This window comes from Curcuma longa, chromosome 11 (genome assembly GCF_044706935.1).
Source record: "Curcuma longa cultivar G26 ecotype Majalengka, Jawa Barat chromosome 11, ITB_CL_G26_1.1, whole genome shotgun sequence".
Taxonomy (NCBI): domain Eukaryota; kingdom Viridiplantae; phylum Streptophyta; class Magnoliopsida; order Zingiberales; family Zingiberaceae; genus Curcuma; species Curcuma longa.
In genome coordinates, this window is record NC_133871.1 from 14,827,676 (window position 1) to 14,848,986 (window position 21,311).

Here is a 21,311-nt window from a genome sequence, read left to right on the forward strand (position 1 = left end):
CAGAGATACAGTGAGATCAAATAATCGATCGAGGTTGGAATCCAAGGGAGCATGAGCTCGTCATAAAATGTAGTACAGCTATCATTGAGTACTGTTATACGCCTCCAAAAAAGTATGATTTAAAATTATGAGTTTGATTTTAGGTCTGAATAAAGACGTCAAGTACGTTTGCAGTATTATTCAACATGATTAATTACAACCTAATGAAGAATTTTACTATTTTAGAAAATTATAATGATGATTTAACCTTAGGAATTTTAAGTCGAGTATATATGATGAATTAATATGCAAATTCTTTTCTTAAATCCGATTGCAAGGAATGTGAAAGAGGGAAGGAGGAAATAAATATCATCAATTAAAATCAAAATAAGGGAAAAGATGATAAACGTTGAGTTTATAATTAATATTAAAAAATAAGCAGTTTTTCCTATCAATTCAAATCTGATCTATTTGTCACAAGCAAATACCAAAATCATATTACATGAACAGTTTGTAAGCACAAAACAATGATATATAAAATAAAAATAAAACATAATACATGTCTTTTTAATTTGTTTGTGTAAATTAAGCGACTTGTTGAGATATATGCCTTTAACTGGGGTGGGAATTACTGATCAAATTTTAGTTACAGTAGAAATTTCTGAACGTAGGTTCGGTAGCTCCATGGAAAATTCCTTTAGCCTCTTCATAATGGTTACTTGGCCAACTCTCGTAGTAACAATTCTTGGTTAAAACTTTGATGAAGCAAAGGATACATCGACTTCGTCCAGTTTCTGTTCGGAACTTTGCTTAATTAAAATTTAACTACGATGTCACACAACTATTGGTAACTCGTATGAATCTTTAAATTCTCCATTTATTTATGTTTCCACATAAAGGTCGAAGAAGAAAAGATAACTATAACATTTTAAAGGAGATAAATTTGAAAAAATTAATAATACTTTTTAAAAATCTTAAATTTTGGCACGCCCAACTGCTCAAGCTTCTAAAAAAAAAAAAAAATCTAAAAGCAATATTCAGTGAAATGAATATACTAATATGATCACGAGCGCAGGAAGCTTCATCGAGAGACAACCATGATCTGTGTAGTGGCTGGCACATTAGAATCTCTTCAGTACAGTACGCAAGCTGGCTGGCCTCGAGTCGGTGGATTAGAAAAGTACTTTAAAGCAGAAAAAACTACAACCATGGCGGCATGGCCCATGATCAACACCAGACTTAATTCATCAGAGTTCTTTCAATTTTATTTATTTATTTTATTGATTTTTAAGATATGTTTTGCTGATGACGAAATGATAAGTAGTGGAGAGAAAGAGTGGCGAGACGAAGAGAGCGGGAATGATTCAATTCCACTCGATTTCTTTACCTTCTCTTTGTAGATCAAGAGGAAAGAAAGTAAAACAGATCATAGAAACGCGAAGGCATTATCGTCTCCTTCAAGGTTTGGTTCCACTTGGCATGACATCGCCTGTTGAGCCTTGCCGTGGCGTGACGTCGCCTATAGAGCTCTTCCCCAGGACGTTGGGCACCAAGGCCTGCCTCGATGTCGCCTACTGAGCTCAATGTCAAACACTGACCAGTTGCTAAGATTCACCGGTGAACACCGCCCAATGACCTACTCCTGAGTCCTCTCAAACTAGTACACAAATGAAAAAAAAATATCAACACTTCAATCGTCCACTATGATATATAACTCGTCATTTCCACTGGGAACCAGAAAAGACGGCATTTAGTTTGCTCAATCTTATTCACATTAATTACCGATTTTAAGAGCTAGAAACATGAGCTTAGACCTTAGACGAAAGGTATCGAATTAGAACTTACAATCACAATGATATATATTAATTAAGCAGCTGCGGGCTACATGAACCATTTTGATCTGCAGCCACTTCAGCTGTTGCTGCTTGTACCACCACCACTAGTAGTAGTAGATAGCACCGTTACAGACCTTATTTTGGGGCTCAAGTAAAATATAGCATATTCTTGGCTCTTGTCTTCTACTTAGACTGAGGAATTGGCGCCGGGCGAGTAAAAATAAGACGAGGCAAAGTTGTAGCAACACCAAGACGGATGTAATCAAGGTGTTCGGCGAATTGGCGCAGAAAGACTAGGCTAGACTCTAAAGTTCTTGCCGGTGAAAGTCTGGCCGAACTGCCAGTTGGCCGGGGCGATGTTCCAGGAGGTGGATGTGCGTCGGTCGCTGCTGGTGACGCGGAAGGAGAGAGCCTGGCCGACCAAATCGGCGTTGGACTGCCAGTTCTGGCCCCAGTTGCGTGACATGGGCATCCATCCGGTGCGTGACCCTTTAACGCTGGCGCGGACGATGTCGCCTGCGCCGGCCACGTTGGTGATCAGCACCAGGTTGAAGTACATATGACCGTTGACGGTGAAGCGGATGCCACTGGTCTTCCGGCACGGTACCCTGCCATTGCAGACATCAGGTCAGTTTCTCTTTGACAATTCGTCAAACTGTTGCGAGTGCAGAAAGGAAGTGGGGCAAGTCGCCTGCTCATGACACATGCGGCTGTCACGAGGTCGGCATCCCATGTTCGCCGTGGTGTTAGAACTTAAGAACGCGTGAATTAATGGCCGAGTGGAGCAACAGTTCACGGGCGGGAGAAAATAGGAGATTTGATGGCTGATGGGGACTGGGCAGTGGTTGGCAAACATGCCATGTGGTCAACAAGAGGGACCATTAAGAACTACCGCACTGCACCAGTCATGGCATGTTAGCTTCTTTTTGTTTGTGTCTTTTTATTTGTAGTGTCTTTCTTTAAAACAATTTTATTGATTATTAACCTTCAAACTAAGTGCGCAACGGGAAAAAAAAAACAGAGCAAGGATGAGATGTGGTATATATTACCGGCGGTAGGAGACGGGAACAATACCGGCGCGGTACTCGGCGATCTTGAGGAACATGGGCATGGCGAGGTCGAAGTGCGGGCGAGGCGGGTTACACCAGCCACCATTGTCGGAGGGCAGCGCGTAATTGGGTGGGCAGAAGTTGGTGGCCGTAATGACGATGCTGCCGCCCTTGCACGACCGCGGGTCGTCCGCGCACTGGATCTCAAAACACGCCCCGCAGCTCTGCCCGGAGTTGAACAGCACCGTGCTCAGCGCCGTCGTCTCCACCCCGTACCCCTCACTGTACAAGTTCCCGTACCCACACGCCCCTCCTGCACCAGCCACCTTAAACTCATTAAATAATCAAGCAATTAGAGAATGCAGGGGAAGGATAAGAAATGTGCATACCCATGGTTCCGGAGGCGTCGCTACCTCCGTAGAAGGTGGCGTGGGCGGTCTGCCAGGGGCCGCCGGAGTATACCCCTGGGATGCGAGCGTCGGCCAGGAGAACGGAGCACGCCATCACCAGAGCGGGTAGCAATGCAGCCATTGCCATGAGAAGCAGGGAGAATTGAATGAGGAATGGTGAGGAAGTGGGGAGGAAGGTGGCGTACTTAAAAGCAAGCGAGCGAGGTAAGTGAAGAGTGAGAAAGAACAAGAGCAGAGGAGATATTTAATGCGCACAAAGTTAAAGTGAAAACTGGAGGGCAGGCCCAGAGAGATGAGCTACGTTAAAGGAGGTTGGCCATCGCGAGACTGTGGATGTCGTCGTGTAGCGAGAGGCCAGGGAAGGTAGAGAAGGGCAGGCAGTAAGGTGGAGGAAGAAGACGGAACGGGCGGGGTTGCGCCGCGGTTTGTGGCTTCGGGCCGCGTAAAATGTCGGACAAACTGTGGAGTTGCCATTTTCGATCCGTTACTTGGACGGATCACATCGACGTGGCCAAGTGGCCTCGTATTATTGAGATTTTTTTTCTCTTTTTAACTTCCGGGTATCTTATAAAGATCAGGGATCTACGTAAATTTTAAATATTAAATTCAATGGACACAATTTAATTTTGGTCTTTTAGCTGTCTCTTCCATCACAATAAAAATACTTTTTATCCTTTATTTTAATATTAAAATTCATTCGGTCTTAAAATTAAATTAAAAGTTATTATATTGTAAAAGATGATAAACGATAAACATATATAAAATGTAATATTATTTCAATTACTAGTAAAAAAAATATTTTATTTTTAAATAAATTACTAGATGAGTTGGATGCAAAAAAAAGGTGGATCCGATCCTCGACTTCATGATCATCTGTGAGGAGGTAAATCGATAGATGAGTTGGATCCTCGAGCCAAAGATGAGGCAGGCGATTCACTCCAATCATCATCCACATGTGGTTGATTCCGTTGTACATTTGGTTTGTGCGAAATATCCCTGCGTGAATTGTATTCTTTTTGACTTTGTTATCTGAAAAAAGTGAAGTCATAAGCAATGTCTGAGAAAAGGAGCTGAGGAGTGGTCTCTATCATTCACCAACTTTGATGGGTCCTACCATTAAATGGTAGGGCTAGAGACCAAAAGAGATTTAGACATCAAATCCAGATGCAACAGGATCGCGACTATTGTTTCCAGTTTATTTTTTCAAAAAAATCTTTTTATCGGGATTACTAGTACCGTTGCAGATTTAATTACATGTTAGTCGATCATATCTAAACCCCAAAAACCTAAAACAAAAATTACTCCTTTTATAATTACATGTTAATTTTGATTTAGAAATCTGCAGTAGCTACTCCTTTCAGACGAATCCTCCTTCTCTTAAACAAAAATACATGAATTTGTAGCTGCTTAAAATCTAAAAGCAAAGGGTTGGCATGTATATTGAACACACAATAACATTGTTAATTCACAAGACAAAAGAGATGGATTTATTATATTTACCTTGTTGTGTCTGATGGCAGCATGCATGATGCGATTGGAGAACACATCACGTGTCCATGCCCATCCCATCCCATCCCTCCAGCTTCAATATCACACAGGAACCTTGTGAATTTTTTCTTTGGTAATCTTGTGAGTTTTAACTTTTTTAGCATCTTTACAAGCCATATTCAGAATTTGTTTCAGAATTAAATGTGAATTTGTTTTAGGATTTATAATTGCACATATATGCATGCCATATTCAGAAGCATAAGCAGAGTATCAAACTTAAGACCGGAGCAGTTTCAGAGAGTAAGTATGATAGTAAATAAAGTGGTTTCGGTGGTTTATTTTATTGTAACTAGAGTTATTAGAAACCTTTCTTTGTTGAAAGTGTGTAAACTTGAGCTGACCTAAGAGTGGCAATTTAATAATCATCTTTACTGATCAATCATTGCTTTGGAATCCTTCTGCATCCAAATTAAATCAAGCCTCTGGAAGTTGATTGGCAAGGTTTTTGATCGAATGATATTGATCTTTTTCGTGGTTGCAACTTGCAAGTCATCTCGTTTCTTTACCAGTGAGCTCAATAGCTCATACTCATAGCAGTTAGAACTCCATGTTCATTGCCCCTAATGACAGGGGTTTAATCATTCACGTCCACCGAGCAACCACCAGTCTATGGCTAGAGCCTAGAATAGTCAACGCCATGAGGAAGTGCCTATGGAACGAGGAGAAGAGAGACAAGCTGCTGAAATATATATATATATATATATCACTGTCATAGGGCGAGACCTTAAGTTAGGGGAATGATTTGTGCAAATTTCCACAAGCTTCTAAACAAACTCAACGGATTCAAGAACTGAAATACGTTTAATTTCATCAGTAAAGATAGTTAAATCTTAATTTCGGTTGCAGTATATTCATCAAATGCAATCGATAGTGAATTTTCAACCCATTTATGATTCAGTTACTTGAATTATCACAATTAAGATGTAGAATTATCAAGCCACTGCAAATGAATCGAAGTAGGCACCAGGAGCAAAAGAATTGAGCCTTGCAAAGTGTTCGATCTTCCATCGCAGAAGTTATACATGATTCTTTCGAACAAATTGAAGAACATATTTACAATCAAAACGAATCTGAAAAATTAAACTCCCAACTTCTGCATTATGCATTCACGTTGGCATTTGCTTCCGAATTGGAGTCTCTACTTCTCGAGCGCCACCTGAAAATTGAACTCCTTCCTTGGCTGTGAGGGAATGAAGATTGAGGTTCTAAGCTCGGCCGTGAAGAGGAAGATGATCGTGAAACCCCAAAAAACGAGAAGAAACTGCGAACTGCTCGATGAATGCCACCGTTCTCCCTCGACCTGGTCGGCGTTCCAGGCCATGATACTCTTCTCGGGGCTCCACTGTTGTTGAATGCCCCATCCATCTCAGTGTAAACTGCGGGAAGCTGCACTTCCCCTGCTCTCCTTCCCCCTGAGAACCTTCCCACCGCGAAGCCCCCACCTGGGAGCCTCCATATCGTGAGCCCCAAAGTCTCCTCTTCGCTTCCGGCTGCAGCGGTCGTCTCATCCTCTTCCGCCATTGCCGTATCGTGTCCCCGCACTTCTGTCGGCATCTCATGGCGGCATACAGGGCATGAGTTCCGTAGCGATAGCCATGGCAAGATGCAATCTTTATGGTAGATGTGTTTGCATGGCATCTCCCGGGCCTCCTCCCCGAGCTCGAAGGAATCCATGCAGATGGCGCAATGACACTCTTTTCCGATGTGTTCGTCAACGATTTCAACCGTGGGCATCGACTCGATGGAGACCTTCGACGCCGGAGGGTTGTCGCACCCCCTCCCGCTACCCATGCCATTGATCTCGATCTGTGCAAGCTGGTCAAGCAGGCGGTCGAACCCAGAGCCCATCAGGAAATCCGAGATGCTTTCCGGCAACGGTCGGAGGCCAGATCCGATGCCATCTTCGTAGTAGAGCTCGAAACTAGTGCTGGAGTTGCGGGCACCGCTGCGGGATGGGCTGCGGAGGGCGATGATGGGGTTGAAGGGAGAACGATCGCGGACCGACGTGCGGCGGTGGCGGCGGTATCTGAGGCCCGAAGACTGGCGAGGGAACCCGCCAGCGGCGGATCCATCACTGCCGTCCTCGGGAGAGCCAGGCGATGAGGGGACAAGGCGGCGGCGGCGGTTCTCTGCAGGAGAGTGAAAACGTCGAGGCGGCGAGTCGACCTCCTCGAGGAAGCCGCCGTCGCAGTCGGGGCAGACGATGGCATCCTGCGGCCACACGTAAACGAACCGTCTACAGCAGTAGCACCAGTAGGAAGACGGCGTCGCCATGGCAGAAGGCATCAAATTAACAAGCAAAAGATCAGAGCTTTCTCCAAAAAAACCCCCCGAAAACCCAATCTTTCGGGGAAATCCCACTAATCAAACAATCTGCGAACTCAAAAATCTCAACTTTCCAAATTCAAACACAAAAGACACCAAATTCTAATTCTCGATCCGGCACTTCGACAGCGGAGTCGAACGCCCGGAATCGGACTGACAACGGAGGAGGTGGAAAACGTACGTGACTTAACAATCGCAGCTGAGAATCGTGGTTATATTGCGGGCTCAGCGAAGCACTGATGGGGTCAGAGTCGCGTGCGTGACGATGACGTGGTATCATATGGATGCCTCCGCCCACTGTAATCGCCATTAGCAATAAATACACGTGTGAGAGCATATTCGTTCAAACTTTTGACGCACGTCAGGTTGCGTTATATTGACCGCGCCACGGGGTCAAATTAAAGGAATTGACCAATTGGAAGAGGTATACCCAACAATTTGTAGGCCCCACAATTCACCCTATCCCCTGCGTCGCCCCCAATGAGAAAGAAGGTAATTGTCTGGGATATCGGCAGGTCCTTACAGTAGAGGAAGGAATTAAAAAAGTAATAAAATTCATTTTGAAAAACACATAAATCCCGTAAATCCGGATACTAGAAAACACAGATTTTGGTGTGCGGTCTCACAAGCAAGAAGAAAGGAACAAAGAAGCGGTCAGAAAACTAATTGATTAACTAGTGACAACAAAAAAAAAAAAAGTAAACAGTAGATCTTCCGGGAAACTGCACGGAGCTTTCTTGGGACGTTCACTAGCGGAAAGCTGCGTCCTAACTTTTCCTCTTCTCTTGTCCAATTCCCTTCTTGGAAATAATTATTAAACAAGAATTTGTTTGTCCTCTGGATTCATCTCCGTTCGCCCTCAATAATTGCAGGATCGAAATAAATCAAAGTGCCATGTGTTGAAGTGCAATAAACGAAACATGGACATAATTTTGTGCTTTAATTGATTGTTTGAATGGATGATAAGGCATGCTTTAAAATCCCCTCGAGTGCTTGCTTTGTATGCCTGGGGATGCCATTGAGGCCATGGAAATTGTGGTCCTGATGCCCATGACAAACTCACAAGTTAATTATTCCAAATTCCATAATTTGTTTTCTTAAAAAACTGCCGAATGATTTCTTAGCTTAAGTGGGGTGGTGGGAGATGGAATTCCAACTCTATATGTCATCTCAATCTTGCCTAGCTCTGGAGGAGACTCAGATTGAGAATGCTGAAAAATACGTCTCTGGATGCTACTCGAATGTTTTAAGTTTGTTGAGATGAGGATTCCACCCTGTGGTAGCCCTTGAAAAATAGTAATTGGATCAATAAGGGTCCAGGCCATCTGTCGACAAGACAAACTCTTGCTAACTAGTGGACACCAGTTGTTAAGCATATATAACTTAGCTTAGGGGCATCTATAAAATGAAGCTAGACTTTTAATTGTTTAAAAAAACAAATGATTAATTAATCGTATAAAATGGATATTTAGATTCATTGATTTTTCCACCATTTCTTGGAATAGAAGAAACCTCTAGTATTAATAAATTTCCTTCGTGTATCAGCTGCCGTCTCATGGTTGAACTATTCGTATATTCTTCGTTTATCCCTTACGTTTTCCTTTTTCAACTTTTTAAAATAAAACTCAATATAATATATATTACATGCATATAACCAAGTGAAACCAATGATCAAACAGGCGATCCTAAAACCCAGACTTGTTCTTATATATACAAGTCCGAATTGCTTTAATTAAAGTTTGAGAAAAAAATTCTAGTTTAAAGAAGTGCTTCGAGTTATGTTTTCTGATATTAAAAATATGCATGTGGAGCTTAATTAATAAAAATATGCATGTGGAGCTTAATTAAAGTTCAATTTACTGTTTACTGTTGTCGATGCAGTATGTCTCATTTGAATGGCGAGATTGTCGACATGTTAGTGATTCACATCCAGATGAAATCGGCAAATCCATTAGAAAAAGCTATCTAAAAAAACCAATATTTGGGCTTTAGATATTCAAATTAAATAAAGCTCGATATATATATATATATATATAGATGGTCAACAAATCTTTATAAGCAGCCAATCAAAAACTCAATAAATGGTCTAGAAAGCAGTCCAATAAAAGTTCAATTTAGATTGTTAATCCGAGTCAAAAGCTCAATAGATGGTCTAGATATATGGCAGTCAACTAAAAGTTCAGTTTGGATGTTGGTAGGTCAACACCCAATTTAAGCATGCAGCCCAAGTAACTTTGTGCCATTTAAATTTCTCCTTCAGTTCTATACCAATTATTGTTCATATATATAAATTAACACTTGAGTATTCATATTAATTTGTGAATGATGCTATATTGTCTAACTGTAAAACAATCCGGATTAAATCAAAACTGTTTGTGTTTATTTTTTCATCACGTAATTCTTAATTTTGTATTTATTTAAAAGCCTAATTCAGCAGATTTTTGCCCCAATTGTGCTGTTCAGTTTCTGCACGGCCATAAGTTTCGCACTCCTCGAATGGATGATAAATTAAATCCAGCCACTGAATTCGTCGTGATCCTTTGCGAGATTACTTTTGTGACTCTTCCCTGGTTTACAATCTGCAAAATTCTAAATGGGAGTGCTGAAATATAACGATATACGATCGAGTAACTAAATATTGTGGTAATTAATCTGAACTCGACAAATCCCCATTTCCTGCATGCACGGTTGCATCCTCCGTTTGGCCCTTTGAACACTTGATCATTATCGTGTTGCCTTTGAAATTATGTTAGTGATGTTTTAAATTTTATTAAATTATTCATTTTAACATAGACTAACATTTGATTCAAGTAATATTAATTATGTGACACTGATGCCTTCATTTAGCAACTTTAGAAGTTATGAATCAGAATTATAAATTCGCCTAATATTTAAGATCTTCATGTCAACGAGGGCAACAAGATGAAACAGTTCTGCTAATTTCTTGGTTCATCGAAACAAAATTAGAAATGTAAATTTACTAACAATCGATTCCTATTTACAAGATGATTATTTTAGGATTAGTTTCAAACAAAAAATAAAAGTATCAATTTGAATAGCAGTGGTTCGGTTAATTAGTTTCGCTACTATTCCAACTGGATATCGTGGACAATTAAGTCATCAGTCAACAAGAATCCAACTCACGTATAGTTTTGCTGTAGTTGCTGAAGAAACTTAAAGAGAGATTGAATAGGAGAGTTAGATAGGTGTTAGAAATTCTCGGTAAGCCACTCCAATGTTCAAATTAATATTGATAAAAAAAGATGCAAAAGAGAAAGTAAGTGAAGTTGTTGAGAAAGTCTCTCATACTTGTGAGAGAGTTTATATACTTATGAGAAAGGAATTTAATTTCCACATCGACCTGCGGAAAAACTTTTGCCAGGGCCAAGGAGATGAAGTCTTACGATCGCTGACATGGGATCCCCACATGAAATGTCAGGGGGCCAAGTCTGCAATCTCAAAACCGGTCTGTGGTTCGACATTGATGATTATTTTTACTTTTTGGTTGTATGCACGTGCATGAGGGGATTTAGGGAATCAGGTCCGACAATCTCATAATCGCCTTGACCCTTTGACAGACATCACACGCTTGGAAAATTTTGACAATTTCTGTGTGAGACGGGGGCGGTGGCCAAGATGAGGCGACCAAGTTGCTGAGTTGTTGAGTGATCGAAGAAATTGAGTGTTTGAATGACCAAGAGGCCGAGAGGTAGAGCGATCATGACCGAGACGGTCGAAGTTAGGATAGTCGAGACTGAGTGAGATGGAGTGACCGAGAGACCTAGTGGTCGTATGATTGAGAGGTTAAATGGCTGAGACGATCGGGGTCGTTATAGTCGAGACCGAGTGAGATGGAGTGGCCGAGAAATCTAGTGGCCTAGTGATCAAATGGCTGTATAAGCGAGAGGCTGAGTGGCCGAGACGGCCGAGATCGAGATAGTCAAGATCGAATGAGATAAAGTGGCTGAAAGACTTAGTAGTCGAGTAACTGGGTGACCGTATGGTTGAGAAGCTGAGTGGTCAAGACGGTCGAGATCGAGATAATCGAGATCGAGTGAGATGAAGTGATTAAGAGACCTAATGACCGAATGACCTAGTGATCGTATAATCTAGAGACTAAATGATTGAGATGATCAAGATCGAAATAGTCGAGAGATCGAATAAGATAGAGTCTACTTAAAATTAACTATTGACTTTTTTAATTTGACATATCAATTCATCCTTTGACTATTTCTGTCATCATGTATGTATGACTGATCAGAATTCGCCACATCAGCTATGATTCCTCGCATTCAAACAGGATGGAGCCATCCCACCGCGCCACGGCCTCCACGTACCACATCCATTTCCAATTTCCATTGGCCACGCGGCGTTATGTTCAATACGCCGTACGTATGTGCTATCGTCTTTATCCTTGTCGTCTTGATTGTACGCCTCTGCCATAGCTGGAAGTAATCGAGATCGAATATGCAGAGCGGCGTCGAAGCGGACGGCAAGAAGGCGGCCAGCCAGAGCCGGCTCCAGAGGCTAGCGCCGGCGTTGCTACAAATCAATACCGACGAGATGAAGGCGAACTTCGCGTGGGAGGAGGAGGCAGTTCCAATTCCGTTTCTGTCGCCGCTTGTTCTTTCGCCTTTGCCGTTGATGTGGGACGACGACGCTGTGCAGGACGAGGAAAAGGAGCGTGAAGTGAATATGGAGACGACGTCGTCGCCGAAGGGATGGAGTCACCCGGCTCTCTCTGTGCCGGCGGTGGAGCCGGCGTCTCTGCTGCCGCTTTTCGAGTTTCAGTGTTCCTTGGCGCAGTAGAAAATCACGCCAACAATAAATTTTATGTGGGGACAAAATCTTGTTCGGATTACGCTGACAATTCCATCAGTTTTGACGCGAAACTAAAAATAAGAATAAATTGATTTTTAAAAATATATTAGATTTTTTTAATTTTGAGTACGGATTTTAGTTGTTATTTAATTAATATTATATATTTCATATGCATATGTTGTCAAATATTACTGTATGTATTATTAATTAATAATTTAATAAAGTTAGAGGTAAATCTATGATTTATATTACCCTTTTGAGTTCTTAGTTTAATTTTCTTTCAGGACCTTAGAAGATCGACCAATTTGCCTACCACTTCCCTCTTTATCTTTGCTATTCAGGTTCGTCTATTGTCCATTATCCTTCTATATATTAACAATAAAAATTTATTTAACAACTTTTCTAATTTATTGTTGAGTGAATCAACCACTCCAACGACTTCATATAATTGATCCTACAATCATACATATATGAAGAGGTAAAACTTTTCACAATCTCATGAGAATACAATTCGTTCTCAACTTTGTGTTGTTATAGTTTTTAGATAATTTTTGTTTATGAATCATAATTTATATTCTAAGTTTAAGATCACGTAAATAACTCGATTATTGACTTGGTCTTTTCGTGTGATAGTTTGAGTGTAACTAAAGTTCACATAAAAAAAAGTCATTTCTCTTTATGGACAAAAAAGTTTGGGATCATCATGGACCAAATCAATACAAATTTGATGATTTCCAAAAGACAAATAAAAATAAAATTGACATTGGCATCTTCTTAGGTCAGACTGCAACAATGTAAACTTTTAGAAGCTAGTTTATATTTTTTGGAACGTCACGGGCCAAACAAAAAAAAAATCTATTCCAAGTTCCAACCAGGGGGAAATGTTCAAATAAGGTACAGCCCCATGAAGCAGAGTTGCTCTCTCATGAAAATTTTAATGTTTTTATGACGAATTCAAGGGTTTTAGGCAATAGCAATGTATTGCAGAGTCAATAGTGTAGACTTTGAGCACGAGTACGACAAGAAGTTAGGAATGAGGACGTTCATACCTGCAATTTACAGAGCAAACGTTGGCAGAATTCAAAAGCAACAGACTAAAATAAAATTTCCCTATTTTTTTGTCGACTCTTTCCGACAGTTTGCACGTAATCGCGTGTTAATTCAACAAAGCAATAAGAAAATGTTTATACGCGTAATATCTACCGTCTTGGAGATGGTGAGCAAAGAATAAGGTTGATTTCAGAACTGCCTCTACGAATTCGCGGCAACTATCTGGGCAAATTCATCGCCATTGATGGTCTCCACGAGAGACATGGTCAAAACCTGACGACTCGACCTGCGCTTGCTCCCGGTACCAATGCGCGCAGCTCAGCCCGACGAGGACCTCCACGATGGCGGCCTCAGTCTTCTCCTGATCGGCGAAATGTAGCGTCTGCAGCAACAAGGCCCGCGGCCTTGTGTAGAACCTCTGCTCCATATAGTGCTCCTCCTGCCATCGGAGTGTCGCTTGCCACCGGCCTTAGCCGGGCCAGAATCCGCCCGACCGCTTCCGCCACCCTTCAGCCATCGTTGCGTCCCTCGTCCCACCCTCCGCCGCCAGCATTTCCTCAGCTTCGCCCTCACTGCGGTTCGCATCCCCGACGGCAACATCTCATAGAGCTCCTCCCTCTCCGCCGCCGCCGCTTCCTCTCCTTCCTCTGCCATCGACTCGCCTAATTTCTCAGCGAGCTCGATTATGTTGGCGTACCTCAACGCCAAGCCCGAGCCACCGACGGTGCTCGGCCCTGCTTCCAACAAGTTGCGCATTTCGTCGAACCACTTTTGAGGTGTGTCCCTTCCGCATTACCATGGGAGCAGAGTTGCTCACGATGGGGACTTCCTTGCCCGCCGATGGCCGATGAATCGGACCCGAAGATCGCTTGGTGAACAAATCGAGACCGCCTGGGAACAACGGGAAACGGCTATAATTTCTCTCGGGCGGCACAGGCGGAAAGCCGAGAACGTAGGGACCAAAGACGGCGCAGATCCTGGCGAAAACGGTGATGACAGCGCGGACCATCAGATCGACGATCTTGTCGACGCTCTTGCTCCATAGAGACTCCTCCTTGAGCCGGCGGACCCTATTGCGCTGTGCCGAGACCACCTCCGATTGAACCGTCGAAACGCCAGGTTGCTGCTGCTTCGGAATCGGCCCACTGTGACGATTCTGCTGCTCAACCCGCTGCTCCGCCGCCTCGAGCCCATTGAGCTCCTCCATCTCCTCGTACAACTTTGATGCCGCCTCCACCCATTTCTCCATATTCTTAAGACGCTTCTCGACGTCCTTCTCGGTAGAGCCGAGCCCGAGGCGGTCCACCTCGGCGACACGCCCGAGGCGCAGTGCGCCAGCCTTGATGTCGTCGTAGAACCGGTCGAATCTACGAAGGATAGGATCACGACACTTGGGGCAGAGGCGGGCGACGGAGGTGGCAGCCTTGTCGAGCTCGGCGAGGATGTCCGCGCAGGCGAGACGGAGGAGGAAGGACTGGTCCTTGGACGTCAAGTAGGCAACGCCCTGGGAGCGCATGATGTGGCGGAGGTGGAGGAATTGGTCCTCGGCGAGGGAGCGATGGAGGGAGACGAGGCGAGCCATGGCAGCGGCCGCCTCGAAGGTGGAGAATGCCGACGACGTGACGATCGGCGAGGTCGATGCGGCCGCGGAGGTTCTCGAACACTTTCGGGACGCCCATGGTGGTGCTTGTGGAATTGATCGAGATTAGACTGGAACTGGGAGAACCGGACTTCGAGAATTCGAGACGCGCAGCTTGGTTGGGGTTGGGGATGATAAGGGATGGGCCAGGAAGAGGTGTTCTTATCGTTCCTGCATCTCCACGGCCGCCGTGGAGTCGTCGACGCGGTTGTGCAAAATCAGACGGAAGAGAGAGAGAGAGAGAGATAGAGATTGATCAAATCAATCTGATCAATAAATTCCAAAATTCAGTCAGAGAAAAAAGTCCCCGGGGCTTTGAATTGGGCGACGGCGGCGTTCCAAAGTAGACGACGCAAAATATTCACCCACCTGTTTAAGGATTTAAGTCTCAGGTCAAGGCTGAGAGGGGCCCGTATGTCCTGTCCAATCGTTAAGAGGGTGCAGTAGAGGAATGCCGATTGTGGTTGATAAAAAGGATATGGATTTTTTTTTCTTTTTATAGTTTTTTAAAAAGATAATTTCAAAAAAACGTTTTTTTTCCAAATTAGCGTTGAGACGTCCTGCTTTATTTCTTATCACATCGACACCTCGCTTTATTATTTAGTCACGTATAATTATTTAGATATTTTTTAATATTTATTTTTAATTAAATTTTGAATGATATAATAACTATTATAACATAAACTAGACGATACAATGCGAATTAATAATATTTGTTATAGTAATTATAATTTTATAATTGATATAATATAGTAGATTTTTAATTTAAAAATTAAATAAAAGATATTAATATTAAATTATATTAAATCCATGATTAAACACGATCAAACATCTTTTGGATAAAAAATTAAAATTTTTTAATAATTTGAAAAAAAATTGACTCGTCTTGATTTTTGTCCTCCTTTTTTGTGCCACTGTGGATTCGGAATGCACAGAGAAAGATGTTGAATTCACAAGTGTTTTATTTGTAACCTCAATTTAAATTTATTTTATTTATTTATTAAAAAAATGAAATTTGAGGGATGGCAAGTCAAATATAAAGAGCTTCCTCTCCGGATGGGAATGAGGAATTGCTCATTATTTTTTAAAATTAAAATTATTGATAATAAAAATCTATATTTATAGTAGAGAGATAAATAAAAAAATGTATTTTTGATGCGGCATTGTAAAGTCCATAAAAAGGCTCTCATAATAACTCCTACGATTGCGAATGATCTAACATGGATATATGAACAGTTCAACTAAAATAGATATTTATACAAAGAATGTCTTATAGAGCTTGTTCTAAAAAATATAAATTTTAAGATTGAATTGAGCATGTGATCAATATAAATTCTAAAACTTATCATAAACCTTTAAATTATAAAACGCATTAAGTTTCATGATGTTTTTATAGTCTACTCATTGAGAACCTGAAAGAATCTCTTTGTGCAGCATGACGATAAAGTCGACAATAAAACTCAATAAAAATATAATGTAAGTGAAAATGAGTTTTAAAAGTAAACAATAATAATTTAGTATTTGGCAAACAAATAACTTATTTAATAATTTTTAATGATTTAGTAAAAAGGATGCACTTTAACTTTAACCGGCCACGACTTCAATCCCACCTCGTCTCCTCTTTTGCCCTTTTTTCCCCAATATTCTCACTGACTATAAATCCTTCACTAAGTAAAAATAAAATATAAGAAAAACACAACTATAATAAAAAAATATCAATATCAATTAATCTGTCTAAGTTTCTTTGTCGATGAGATCACACGATTGATGATCTAATTACCACCCACCATCGAGAACAAAGTAAGTCGTCAACACAATCACCAGTGACGCCCCGAACCTTTGATTTTAGTTCATCGTTATTGTTTCAATTCAAATAAAAATATCAATTATAATTAATAAATTCTACGTTAAAATTAATTATCAATTTTATGTTAACTTCAAGTAGGAGCCGTAAACACTACCAACCAAAACAGATTAAATTTGTTTTTTAAACAAATTTTAAATTGGTTGAATATATTTGGTCCTGGATCGGTTCAGAAACTGGTCCGGTTTAAAAACTGGATCGTCTCGTGGGACTGAAACATGTGGTCAGAACCGTGACGTTGCCAACCCCCATCTCGCATTGCTAGATCCTCCATCTTCAACCGTCCGCTTTTCGCCAATTAACATCTCTGCCGTCCAGCTTCCGCACACTTCCCCGTAGTTGGCGGCGTCCCGGAAGAGAAATCGTGAGCGCAGCGACGTTACGCCTCTTCTTTCATCGCGGCGCCGCCTCAGCGTCTATCTACGTTGTCGATTTTTCTCAACCTTTTCGTTGTTACTTTTCATAGTTTCAGTCGATTCTTTTCCTGTTCCTCGTTTTTTAGGTTGTTCTATTTTTTTTATGATAAGAACTAATAGCTTAGCATCTGTCGCTGTATGCTATAACCCGATCAGGTGTTTTTTTTGTTTGTTTGATTTCCTACCCACTGATTCTTATGCTTTTTATTAACAATATTACTATTTTTTTTCATAATTTGGTCGTGCAGGTTAGGGTGTTTCTACGGGAGAGTGGACTAGTAAAATAATAAGAAATGGCGTTGTCTTTGTCGAAGTTTGGATCACTCTCAACGCCTGTGGCGGCTGATGGCTACCATAGAATCAGTCTCATCAGTTGCCGGAGTAGAGATGTTAGTGTAGATGTTATTTGTTTCGCACAACAGGCTAGACTTGCAATGGGGATCAGCTTACGCTCGAAAGCTACTTTCTTGGCCTGTTTTAGAGCCGAAAACACTGAGCTTTGCTTGAATAGGAGGAAACTTAGCACTGCCATCAGATGCGAGCTGCGGCCTTCAGCAGAGGTCAGCTCGGGAGAAACAGTTAGTAGTTTAAAGGGCTCCAGTGATGCTCCTCTGAAGAATGATATTAGCATTATGGAGGACTACCATGTAGACAACCATAATGGAAACGAAAGCAGAGACATTCTTGATGGAACAGGGGGTAACAAGAACATTCCACCTGGAGGAGGAGGGGGAGGAGGGGGAGACAATGGTGGTGATAATAGTGGTGGTTACGAAGAAGAAGAATTTGGGCCACTCTTGAAGTACGAGGAAGTGGTCAAAGAAGTAGAGGCTCACAGTGCGAGTCTTCCTTTTGACATGCTTGAGGCTGCTAAAACCAGTGGGATCCAACAGCTCCTCCTGTATAGGTACTTGGATCTGCAGGTAATTTTCAAATCTGAGTTCATGTCCAACCATAATCTCATACCAGAATTATTTTAACCTTTTGTGATGTGTGGAAGGCATCAGCTTGGCCGATTGGTGTGGCAATGAAATATTGTGCTATGTTTCGTAACCGGATGCTTGCTGACCCATCTTTCCTTTTCAAAATTGGCACTGAGGTTTACTTAAATTTATTTCTCTTAGTATGCGAATCGCATATAACCATGACATGATTTCTTTGGAATGCTCTTTGGAATGTTGCAGATAATTATTGATTCATGCTGTGCAACATTTGCGGAAATCCAAAAGAGGGGCAAAGATTTCTGGGCAGAATTTGAGTTGTATGCTGCAGACCTCTTGGTAGGTGTAGTTGTTAATGTAGCATTAGTTGGTATGCTAGCACCGTATGCACGCTTTGGCCAAGTATCTACTTCAAACAGCATATTGGGACGTATAACACGTGCTTATGCGGCTCTCCCTAGCAGGTATGAGCTTGCCAGTTCTGATGTCTCATTCCAGCCAAAGATTGTGATGCTATCTGAAACACAAATTGACTCTTGTAGTCATATATTAGTAATTATTGGAAGAAATATCTTGTGATGATCCTTCAAGTCATCTGTTTCTATTGATGGTTAAGATGCTCATGATTGAGAACATATACTTTCAATTGTGACAAAAATAGAAAAATATGACTCCAATTACTCTGGTGAACAATGTTTGATGTGGATTCCTTAATATACGAGTGTAATAGGTAAAGTGCAAAAAAAGGATAGAGATTTCTTCATCTAATTTGCAAATTAAGTTATTTGGGATTTAAGTATAGAATAACAAAAGGCTATAATTAAGCTATCTATACTATTCGAGACTTGTCAGATAGATAATGTGATATATGCAACTTTTCCCATATGTACAGTAGAAAGTGATTAAATTCAAGGCTAAAGTAATATTGCTCTCAGACAATGAAGCTATATTACACGTGAGATTAAAGTGACATGAGTAAGGCATGAGGAAGGTGGCTGTAGTCAGTTATTTTTTGCATCGAAAGAAAGACTATATATTGAGTATTGGCTGTAGTTTTGGAATTTTGTCCTCACAGAATGACAAATGTCATGTACGATTCTTTATTCATTTTCATAAAATGAAAGAAGATTGTGGATTTTTTTTTGAAGGGAAGGAAGGAAGATAATCACTGGTGTGATATGTCATAAGTTTTAGATTTTAGAATGAAAGTTACAAAGTGAACCAATTAATTTAAGTTAAAAAGGAGAATTGGAAACTGGCAATGGTTTGATTGAGAGCAAGTAAAAGAGAAAGGATATCAGTGTTCCTTGTAATTATCAGTGCTGTTGACACTTCACTCCAACCAAACTCAGTTGTGGGAATGGGTCTGTGATCTTTACCCAGGTAGGAGGCTTTTTTTATCATTCCCAAGATTAAGCTACTTGCTAATCTTCTGTGGAAAAGCTATTATTTTATGTTGGTGATTTGTTTCACTGACAGTGAAGAAAATGAACTGCCTTTGCTGCTACCATAAGCTGCTACCATAATGAATCTAATAAGAAGCTGAAAATACTGTATAATGATTCTGTCATGTGTGACTTTTTCAAACTACTTAAGTATTTCATGCCTATTTTTTGCATCAAGGTCTGCATTGTTGTTCTAGTTGAAATCACACTCTTAGCAATTAGTGTGATTATTAAATTTGTTCTGTCTTGTTACTTTGTAATTTAAATTTCTTGCTTCTGAATCAATTAGAAGAATCCAGTATGTTAAATAACATGAATGCTTATAATACAGTGTATTTGAAGCTGAAAGACCAGGATGCAAATTTTCAATTAAACAGAGAATGGCGACTTATTTCTATAAGGTATTATTGTGATCAAAAGAAGTATTATTACTCCTTTTTTTGCTTTTAGGGTGTTAATTGTGAGTTTCAAGCAATGTGACAGTATCGTTTCCATTTTCTTCTTGTATATTATTTGATAAAGGGATGTGTTATAAAATTATAGTTAACCTGCTTTGCAACCAGGGTTTCTTATATGGAACGGTTGGATTTGCATGTGGACTGATAGGGCAGGGCATTGCAAATTTGATTATGACTGCCAAAAGGTCAGCTTATCTTAGGCATATATCAATATCAGCATCAATAATGAAACTCTTATCATTTTGCATTACTTTGACTATGTTTACTATGGAGTGAACAAAGGAAGGAAACACGCAAGGGGAAAAGTTTGCCCAAGCGTATTTTCTGTCCATTTCCTAGCAGAAATGGACAAAGGAAAGGAAAAGACTGGAATGATTTTCCTGTGCTTATTGACATGCCACTGTTGCCCTATTCCTATTCAAGATTTTGGTCAAGGAATCCGACCAAAATGATTATTTTTATAAATCTATGTCAGTAGTCTTTCTATGTTTAAACAATCAACTTTAGAAGATTTAAACTTATCCTCTGTCGTTCCTTCCAAGGAATCACAAACTAGGGAAAGTTTTCTTATTCATTTATTCATTTCAAGTGTTCTTTATAGTGTACCACAAACCCTAGTCAACCAATTGACCAGTAGAGATAAGGTCATGGATAGATGTCGAAAATGAAAAGGCATTTTTTTTATCATTAATTGCTTAGAAGGAATGCTATCGAAGGATGTTGCAGAAACAAGATTTCCACCAACTTATTTGTTTTTTAAGAGGGGCTGATAGGTGTGAGATATTTTGAACAAGAGAAAAATTGAAAATATTATCATAGGATATTGCAGAAACTAGATTTCCACCAGTTTATTTGCGTTTTCAGAGGGGCTGAGAGGTGTCAGCTACTTTGAACAAGAAATTGAAAATCATGTATTTTGATAATCTAGAATCAAAGAGCCAAGTGTTTGAAAGATTATCTTGAAAATGAGTACTGGCAGACATGGGAGTGACAGATGAATTACCATTATCATGACCTTGGCTAATCATCTTCCAGGCACACACTTGACATTAATTGAAAGCGCTAGAGTCATTTTTGTGATTTCTTTTTGAATGCATGTGCCATGATGTTGGTTAGGAGAATCATGGACAAGATTGCCCATTCTTCTTGCTATTGCTTCAATCTTGCATATTTTTCTGCCAAAGAGAAACCAATATTAGATCGCAACTGGATTTGGTTGATTGTTGGAACTTGGAAATCAGGATCTGATGCAGCCGATGTCAGACATGCAGACACAAAAGATCACAGTGGATCTGGAGAATGCGTGATCAAGTGACACCATAAAGTCATGGTTGCTTCATTGGGCAGCGTTGAGAGGATCCAGAAACCATTGTCGAGATCTAGAATGAGAAACTAGGAAGCACCAAAAACACCCAGATCAGACAAAATTGGAGGCGTCTGGTGTCCCTCCGGGGGCACAATCCATCAGTGTCAGGTGTCAACAGTGAGTTGCCTAGGCTGCAGTGGAAAGAGCCTGATCAGTAACAGCGGA

At 40.9% G+C, this 21,311-nt stretch overlaps 3 protein-coding genes and 1 pseudogene across 3 annotated transcripts; 1 reads left to right on the plus strand and 3 right to left on the minus strand.

Annotated features, from left to right (window-relative positions):
• Positions 1-1,712: 1,712 nt before the first annotated feature.
• LOC141838027 (expansin-A4-like) lies at positions 1,713-3,419 on the minus strand. Its single transcript, XM_074725412.1, has 3 exons — positions 3,253-3,419; positions 2,864-3,176; positions 1,713-2,422 (listed from the first exon to the last, which is right to left on the minus strand). Exons 1-3 carry the CDS (start codon positions 3,398-3,400, stop codon positions 2,113-2,115), a joined length of 771 nt encoding a protein of 256 aa, XP_074581513.1. The 5' UTR covers positions 3,401-3,419; the 3' UTR covers positions 1,713-2,112.
• A 2,380-nt stretch (positions 3,420-5,799) lies between these two features.
• LOC141841752 (putative E3 ubiquitin-protein ligase RHC2A) lies at positions 5,800-7,319 on the minus strand. The gene has a single exon (XM_074729951.1). It carries the CDS (start codon positions 7,105-7,107, stop codon positions 5,920-5,922), a length of 1,188 nt encoding a protein of 395 aa, XP_074586052.1. The 5' UTR covers positions 7,108-7,319; the 3' UTR covers positions 5,800-5,919.
• Positions 7,320-13,062: 5,743 nt separating this feature from the next.
• LOC141842280 (protein PSK SIMULATOR 1-like) lies at positions 13,063-14,751 on the minus strand (annotated as a pseudogene).
• Positions 14,752-16,863: 2,112 nt separating this feature from the next.
• LOC141837187 (uncharacterized) lies at positions 16,864-21,095 on the plus strand. The gene is made up of 7 exons (XM_074724633.1): positions 16,864-16,944; positions 17,185-17,859; positions 17,937-18,035; positions 18,121-18,341; positions 19,654-19,723; positions 19,886-19,965; positions 20,897-21,095. The coding sequence occupies exons 2-7, from the start codon at positions 17,230-17,232 to the stop codon at positions 21,093-21,095; spliced, it is 1,299 nt and encodes a 432-aa protein (XP_074580734.1). The 5' UTR covers positions 16,864-16,944; positions 17,185-17,229.
• Positions 21,096-21,311: the final 216 nt, after the last annotated feature.

Excerpts from the sequence above, each read along its gene's own strand:
- LOC141838027 (XM_074725412.1), bottom strand. The coding sequence starts at position 3,400 with ATGGCAATGGCTGCATTGCTACCCGCTCTGGTGATGGCGTGCTCCGTT. Across the intron at positions 3,177-3,252 it reads CGACGCCTCCGGAACCATGG|GAGGGGCGTGTGGGTACGGG; the intron begins GTATGCACATTT and ends TGGCTGGTGCAG. Across the intron at positions 2,423-2,863 it reads GTTCCCGTCTCCTACCGCCG|GGTACCGTGCCGGAAGACCA; the intron begins GTAATATATACC and ends CTGCAATGGCAG.
- LOC141841752 (XM_074729951.1), bottom strand. The coding sequence starts at position 7,107 with ATGCCTTCTGCCATGGCGACGCCGTCTTCCTACTGGTGCTACTGCTGT.
- LOC141837187 (XM_074724633.1), top strand. The coding sequence starts at position 17,230 with ATGGCGTTGTCTTTGTCGAAGTTTGGATCACTCTCAACGCCTGTGGCG. Across the intron at positions 18,036-18,120 it reads TTTTCAAAATTGGCACTGAG|ATAATTATTGATTCATGCTG; the intron begins GTTTACTTAAAT and ends GGAATGTTGCAG. Across the intron at positions 18,342-19,653 it reads TATGCGGCTCTCCCTAGCAG|TGTATTTGAAGCTGAAAGAC; the intron begins GTATGAGCTTGC and ends CTTATAATACAG.